This window comes from Olea europaea, chromosome 14 (assembly GCF_002742605.1).
Source record: "Olea europaea var. sylvestris chromosome 14, O_europaea_v1, whole genome shotgun sequence".
Taxonomy (NCBI): domain Eukaryota; kingdom Viridiplantae; phylum Streptophyta; class Magnoliopsida; order Lamiales; family Oleaceae; genus Olea; species Olea europaea.
In genome coordinates, this window is record NC_036250.1 from 6,436,934 (window position 1) to 6,445,159 (window position 8,226).

The 8,226-nt window shown below is 31.9% G+C and overlaps 1 protein-coding gene across 1 annotated transcript; it reads left to right on the forward strand.

The window, feature by feature from the left end:
• Positions 1-2,074: 2,074 nt before the first annotated feature.
• On the forward strand, positions 2,075-3,734 carry LOC111408947 (zinc-finger homeodomain protein 5-like). Its single transcript, XM_023038800.1, has one exon. The coding sequence runs from the start codon at positions 2,617-2,619 to the stop codon at positions 3,382-3,384; it is 768 nt and encodes a 255-aa protein (XP_022894568.1). The 5' UTR covers positions 2,075-2,616; the 3' UTR covers positions 3,385-3,734.
• The last annotated feature ends 4,492 nt before the right edge of the window (positions 3,735-8,226 follow it).

The following is an 8,226-nucleotide window of genomic DNA, read 5'->3' on the forward strand; positions in this document are numbered from 1 at the left end:
TTTTGCCTTTTTATAATTGATTAAAATGAGGTCAAAATCCAAAAATTTGATCAACTAACAGAAATATGAATGGAATTTATCCATTGGGATTTCATCCGCAATGTTTTGAAATGTTTGAGGTGACAACTGCAACCAATGAAAGGTTAAGGAAGAGTCTACAACTTTTTGAAAAATTTGGGATCTCAGCTACAATAATCCATTTAAATTTTGATACTTATGTACATCAACTTCAGTACAAATGAGAATACACGATTTTGAGATGACACTATTCGTAGTGAAAATATAATGTTGTGTTTCTACCTTAGGGTTTGTTTGGGAGATATTTTTATAAAATTTTTAAAAATTATTTTCAACTATACATGATTTGAGATTCATAATTTTCGTTACTTTTCATTATAAAAATAATTTTTCTTCAAACGACTGAGACTTTGTCTTAGCTCATTTTTCTATTTTTTTTAACGAATTTTATCATTGTTGACGTCAAAAATTGCAAAGCACGATTTTCAGCCAACTTTTAGGAAAAAGATGACTTTTTATTGATAATGAGGGTTATAAGTATGTTTCCATGTAGGAGTGAATTGCTTCGATGGCCCCTTGTCCCTTCGAAGGATCATCATTTTATTTTTATAGAGTGAACTAAGGGTCCGTTCGATTGCGAAGATGGAATTTGGATGGAAAGAAAATGAATTCCAAGGATTTGAATTGCTTATAAATTATTTTCCTAAGAATTGTAAATTATTGTGTTTAATTGATATAATTTTTCACGTGGAAAATATTGAAATAAAAGTGTTTTTTGGTGTTCGTTTGGTTTTGCTTTATATGAAAAATATCAATTAAAGGAATATAATATATTATTATTGGGGATAAAATTTATTTCCATTGCAAAAAAAGAAAAATTCAAGAAAATCATCTATCTTTTCGTGTTCATTTGACTTTGTTTTATATGAAAATTGTCAATTAAAGGAAAATACTTTTTTATAATAATTCTTAGATTTGTTTGCATTACCAAAAAAAAAATAAAAATAAAAAAAAGGCTACAGTACTCGAAATTTGGAATTCTCACCATATTCCAATTCAAGAAAAAGCTGGAAATTGGCTTATGTGGCAAGAAAATTGGAACATGAATTTTACAGAAAATTTTGGCTATCAAACACTCTTAAAATTGAAGTTGGAATTGATTTTCCACTTTCTAGGGAAAATTTTCATGTATCAAATGGTGCCTAAATTCTCTTAGAATTATATCTTGTCAATCGGATCATTTATAATGCCAAGCTTGACTTGTGTGCCACCGATCTCTTTTTTCATTGGCTATCGAGGTCGGCTCCCATCAAATCGTAATTATTCCCTTTTTTATTAAAAAATTATAGTCTACTTCAGGATAAGCGATTATAGTAGCTAATTGGTGGGTTTGGACGGTGCTCATGCCACTGCTTTGAAGTGTGTTTGAGTGATTGGGTGATATACAAGGTGTAAAGAATTTGCAATTATTATGCTTATTGGAATTACGACGGCCACAAGACTGAGCTAAATTTACAAACCCGACCTCCTAAGAAAGCAAGATAGGTGCTAAATATATTTTAAGTGAGATTATAGATAGGTGGTCTCAACAACAACAATGATTTTTTTGAGGATATGTGATTTTTAAAATATGGAAAAGATTTTGAATTTACATATAAAATTATTTTATTGAAAAAATGTTATTAAAAATAAATTAGGTTTTTTTTTTTTAAATTTTATATAGCTAATAGGATTCAAACAAGGGGTTGGATTTTGCAAGGAAAACTAGAGATTTATGATGGTAATTAATATTGTGTTGAAAAAGAAAAGGCTGAGCGTACGTCAAATCTCACGCAGAATCACACCATTATTTGCGTCACTTTGGAGTGTCAAAGTAAATTCTAATCAATAGAGAGGACGTGGGAAACTGGGTAAAGATAAGAAAGGAATAGTAAAGAAAAGGTGGGGTGGTTAGGTAAGGGGTACCCATTGCAATAATGAAGGGTGAGATGGGACCAAGTGGCAGGGCGTGGGAGAAGACGAACATGACATTGTCGGTTGTTTTTTGTGCTCAGATTGTTAATCTCATCAGTTGTTTCCCACTTCTCTTTTCTCTCTACCTTTCTCTCTCTTTAGCTTCTTCACAAGCAACCAACCTGTCTCTTGTTGGATACATAGTTGGCTGTTGGAACCACTGCAACACACCCCACCTCCACCATTTCTTGGTTATATGTATCCCTTCACTATCTATAGCTATTCCGGTTTACGAAATTTGATCTTTGATCAAGATTAGTGCTTCCGTGGTAGAAAAAGATTCAAGATTGAGATTTTTCTGCAACTTTGATTCATATTTTCTCGTATTTTTTGTGGGACTGTAATATTATAAGGTCTCTCTCTCCCTCTCCTGTTTTCTTCCTTCCTTTCTTTTTCATTTAATTATCTCTGTCCGTTTTTTCTATTAAGCCCTAGATTTTCAGGAAATTAATATCATGGGTTGGTGAGATTAGAACAAGATTACATCAGTTATTATACTATAGTATTTAGTGACCTTTGTGTGGGATAATCTTACTTGGGATAAGAAAAATTAGTGGCCTAGTATTTTAGGGTTTTTCAAAAACAATGGCATTGAGTGGTGAAGACAAGGATATGAGAATGCAAGGCTCTACGGGCTACAACTCAGTGGAGATTCAACAAGAGAAAACAAGAAATTTGGACCCAAATTCTGGTGGATCTAAACTGAAGACACCTGCAAAAATTAGCTACCGTGAATGTCTCAAGAATCATGCCGCCAGCATTGGAGGGAATGTAACTGATGGGTGTGGGGAATTCATGCCTAGTGGTGAAGAAGGAACCCTTGAAGCCTTAAAATGTGCAGCTTGCAATTGCCACCGCAACTTCCACCGCAAAGAACACCATGGAGAGGTAGCCGCGGCGGGGATAATCCACCCTCTTCCACTCCCACCACCACTGCCTTCTCCATCAATGGGCCAGCACCGCATGGGAGTGCACAATGTTAATCACTGGAGTTCAATGGTGCAGCCAGTGAAAATGGCTTTTGGCAGTGGCGGAGGCGGAGGTGGAGGTGGTGGCAGTGTAGGGACAGACTCTTCAAGTGAGGAGCTCAACTTCAATGCTTATCAGTCCAACACAGCAGCCCCTCCACCGCCGCAGTTTGTCAACAAGAAGCGGTTCCGTACTAAGTTTACTAATGAGCAGAAGGATAAGATGCTAGAATTTGCTGAAAAACTTGGGTGGAGAATTCCAAGAGAAGATGATACTGAAGTGCAAAGGTTTTGTGCTGAAGTTGGGGTTAAAAGACAGGTTTTCAAGGTTTGGATGCACAATAACAAGAGTTCTTCTGCCAAAAAGGATCCCCAAGAAATTTAGGTTCTTCAAATTGAAATTTAGAACTTGAAATGGAGAGTTGGATAATTACTGCATGTTTAGTTGGGTAGGATGAGACAATAATATTGTCCAGTGCTATCTAATCGTGTACCTTAAACATGGCATTAAGGTAAAAGCTTTAGCTTGGAATTTCGTGTTGTAGAATTACATGTGCAAAAGGGAGAGTAAAATCTGTTTGTATTTGCAGGCTCCTACTTAAGAAGTTTATTCAATTTTCTTATGTTTTCTGGTCGGCAGCCTTTTGTTTTCTCTCTTCTTCTTTTTTCTTGCCGTTTTTGTTCTTAATGTAATGATATTTTATGTCTGATCACCATTAATGTTCTTTGCAGCAACTCGAAGTTTATTTCTCTATTTTTCTTGTCTAATTTGAGTTCAGTTTCATGCCATTTATGATTATTTGAGATTCTTGTTAATTTCTTCAACAAGTTCAAGAGAAATGGTAAATCTCCAGTATGTGTCTCTGTGTTTGAAAACAAGACAAGATCAACGCCAAAAATAAAAAATGGGTCAGAAAACCAGTTAATTAGCTATATGCATGAAACTGCAATATAAATTTCAGGATGAAAGCCTGTCAATGATTCCTAGAAGGTTGAATGTATTTTCTGATCAGTTGTCTTCAATTTTTCAATTATTTTTCCCTTTTTTTGGTTGATGAGTTGATTCAGCCTTGAATCTGTATGTAATGAATAATATTCTTGACATAGTAAAACTTTAAAATCTGCACTGATGACTTTCTATGACATTAATTGCTGGTGCTAGTCTTTTTGGTAGTGGCCAGTGGGCAACGGTCTGCAAATAAACAGATGAATTAGGGTCCATTCGTCAGTTCTTCTGAAATTAATTTTTAAATCAATTTTTTTTTCTTTTGAATAACGCTGAGAGAAAATCATACTAAATTAATTTCTTCTAAAAACTCTTCTAATTAAGAGGATATATTTTTTAAAAATTAATCAAATGCTCAAAAGTTCATTTTAATTTTTGAAAAGCATGATAAACGAGTCCTCAGTCTCCTAACTTTAATTGAAGAATGCTAGTAGCTTAGTCCCTCAATCTCCTAACTATAAGCTAAGTACCAATTTGAACCTCGTTTTGGGCCAAAATACATAAAATAGTGTATGATTAAAAAATAAGCAAAATTTTAGATTTATGTGTAAAATTATTTCATAGACAAATGTGTGTTAAAAATGAATTTTTAAGAAATGGGAGCCAAATATAGGCTTAAAATGAAGAATCCAGGAGGCTTACTAAGGGGTCCAATCATTGGGTCTGGATTTTTTTGAGCATGTTTGAGAGTGATTTTGAGAATTAATTTTTTGATCGTTAGGAGAAAAGTGAGATCCACCTATGAAAGAAGAAATCAAATATGACGATTATAATAGTAAAATAACGATCAAAAAATTAATTTTTTAGAAAAAAAATCATTTTCAAACAGACTCTTTTATGTGCTTACATTTTTCATTGAGCATTTCTAGAGGCATTTTGTCCAAACTCCAAAAATTATCAACTCTACGGTAAAATAAAATAAAATAAAATAATTGAAAAAATGAAAAACGAAAGGTGAAACAAAAGAACTTTTAAAGATGGATTTTTTAAAAATATTTTGGTTCAAGATTCTTTTGATTTTGCTATGTTTTTATTTTTCTTTTAATGGTATTTTCAACTTAGAATTTCACTTCTACACGGGTTAAATGGAGAGTTAATTTCATTAATGGTCATTGAAGTTCAAGGAAAAATTCAAATTAGTCATTAAAGTATTTTTATGACCATTTCAATGAATTCAAACAACGTTGCGTAGTTTATCGCTTCATTAGTTTTATTAATATCATATCCAACGTAATAATTGGTAAACCTTAATGTGGACTAACAATGGTTAAAACAATCTATTTATTTAAGATGGCTTTCTGTTTTAGCTCTGACGTGAACATTTATTGTATATTAATGAAGAAAAAATAGGGTTAAGTTTAAAGTGAGTGATTTAATATTTTCTAGCTCAATGTGATATTTTATTTCCTAAGAATTGCATTTTATTTAAAAATGTAATTCCACGATATGAACATAAAGTATATATCAAGGTAAAACAAGCTAAAGTTGGTTGTGGAGTGGATGTCACCAAAGGGCAATCAATTATGTAACATTATTTAACTTTAGCAACTACAACTCTATTGATCACAAAAATACTTTAATGACCATTTTGAAATTTCTCATGAACTTCATTTACCATTTGTGAAATTAGCTAAGTGGACTATTTATGTCCATAAAGAACCTAAATTTCACATAGGTAAAACGTTGGAGATGCATATGCACTTTTTATGGATTGGGGACTTGAATGTCTATTAAGTAAGAGTTAGAGGACTCCTGTGTAGTTTTTGAATTTAAATCATCCATAATCTCTAATATATTAAATATTATATCAAATAGGAATAATTTTTTGGACGATTCTAACTCTATTATAATTCAATTATTTCAATAATATTTTACTTTTTCACTTTTCAACATGTATTTAATTTATTTGAGAATTTAATTATCATCAATGTATATGTATATTTGACAATTTCATTTCACGTGTGTTTTCATTAATGTATGAATTTCCTATTATTAATTCTCAATTAATTAACATTCACATTCGTTTAATTATTATTCATCTTTATTTATGCATTTTGGTGTTATTAATTCTAATTATAAATTAATTAAAATTTCACACTCGAATGCATTTCATCATTCATGTCCACGTGTACTAATTAATATCCAATTTTACTTAATTGGAAATTAAATAAATAATTTAACATTCATTGTCACGTATATATTTTTTGGTACTAATTCTAAATTAATTAACATTCACACATATTCAAATATTACTTTTACAAGACTTAAAAAGCATTTCATAATACATTCAACATTCACTTGTATTATTAAAAGAGGGAACGCCTAGACGAGTTTTTATGATTGGGCTCCAATTAGTTGATCAAAAGGTCATTCAATCTCTTGTCCCCTAAGTTGGATAATATGTTCTCAACCATTCTTGCTCCAACTAGAGTTCGTGATAGAGAACAAGATAGCGAGCGTACTTGTGTTCACTTGAATTTACCAAGTTCCTTCTCTACTGACACTGATCGGGATCAGCTCAAACGATGATAAGTCACCATTTTCTTTTCTTCCTGGCTCCCATTATTTGTAACCTAAATTAATAATTTTTAATTTGAAGAAATTTTTTATCTTATTCGAATTTCACACTAAGCTTTTGATATATGCATCCCAATATCGATGAAGGAAGGAGTATATTAAACAAACAAGGATACCATCTTATTGGTCATCGCGCTGCAGTCATTGATGGATGTAGGAGGATTGGACCAGGTTGTAGCCAGGTACAGTCCTGCACCCGTTTAATTTTTTTAGAGTAAAAAAATATGCATCAATTTTCTTTTTCTTTTTTTTTTTTTAAAAAAAAAAATTACATATTTGGTTGACTCGTAGTATGATCCTAAATCCATTCCTGACTGCAGTAGTGTAAGGGGTTAGCTCTATGAAACATATCTATTGCGGAGCATGTTTAATATAAACCATTGTCTAGTATTTATAAGACCACCTAATATAACAGGTAAAATTTGAATTTCTTTCTTCTTTAATCAATTAAACATGTCTAGTATCTAATAGAACAATTCGAATAGTTGTTTAGCTAGGTAGAAAGAAACTATTAGCTGAGAGGTTTGGCATCATGCTAGAGATAACATACATTGTGTATCATAACAAGAACGATATACAGTAAAAGCTCCATATTTCTGTTACCTAATAGGAAATTAGTAATTGAGGAAGGGATTAGAGTATGAGATGTATAATAGGTCACATAAATAATTCAGCAAAATCTACATTGTGATTGATATTAAGTGCATGTTTGATTTTGATTTTTCTTCCCAAAAAGTCAATTTTTTGATCGTTACTTCTCTAAATCAGCCAACATTTTTTATTTATTCTCTCACAAGTATGACCCACTTTTCTGTCTAACGATCAAAAACTCAATTCTCATAATCACTACTGAATAAGCCCTATAACTCAAGACTTGGGATCCACCGAGTATAATATTAAGCCTAGTAATTGGCTTATTTGAAATGACACGCCCTGCTCCAAGTAACACTAGTGGACTCGAAATGTGACGTACGCCGATAATAGATACTAACTAAAAATCAGACCTACCATCAATGCTACTACAACTACAATATTATGCAACTTTTTATAAATTATTTTTAACAAAATTTTAACATTATCTCCCCTATAAATAGGACTAATAAACCTATAATTCACAATACGCAAATCTCAAAATATAACACAACAAATAGAAATAAGCCGAAATCTCACTTTTTCCTAGAAAATAACATGAGATGTACATATGGATACAAAATACATAGTGAACTCCATTTGCTATCTACAAGTGATGCAAAATCACATCTAAACCTGAACATGCGTCCCAACCATTGACTACATGCTCTATGAAAATGAGTTATACTGACAAACTCTGTCGGGTGGCTCTGACTCCAAAAGCAAAGGCTCAGCTTCAAAAGATGCCCTGAAATTCAACTGCTGCCTGATAAGAAAAATCGGAAGAAAATATATGAGTTGATAGCTCAGTAAGTGGATAAGTTCAAAAATAATTATACTTTCTCGTTTATACATTTTTATCGAAAATCAAATTTATATCATTTAATAATTCATAAAATAACATCATATAATCCTATCCAAGAAGTGAGACATCCTCATAACACTGTAAAATATCATCTCAAGGTCATGATATAAATATGAGCTGATAACCATACTATAATCTCATTACATCAA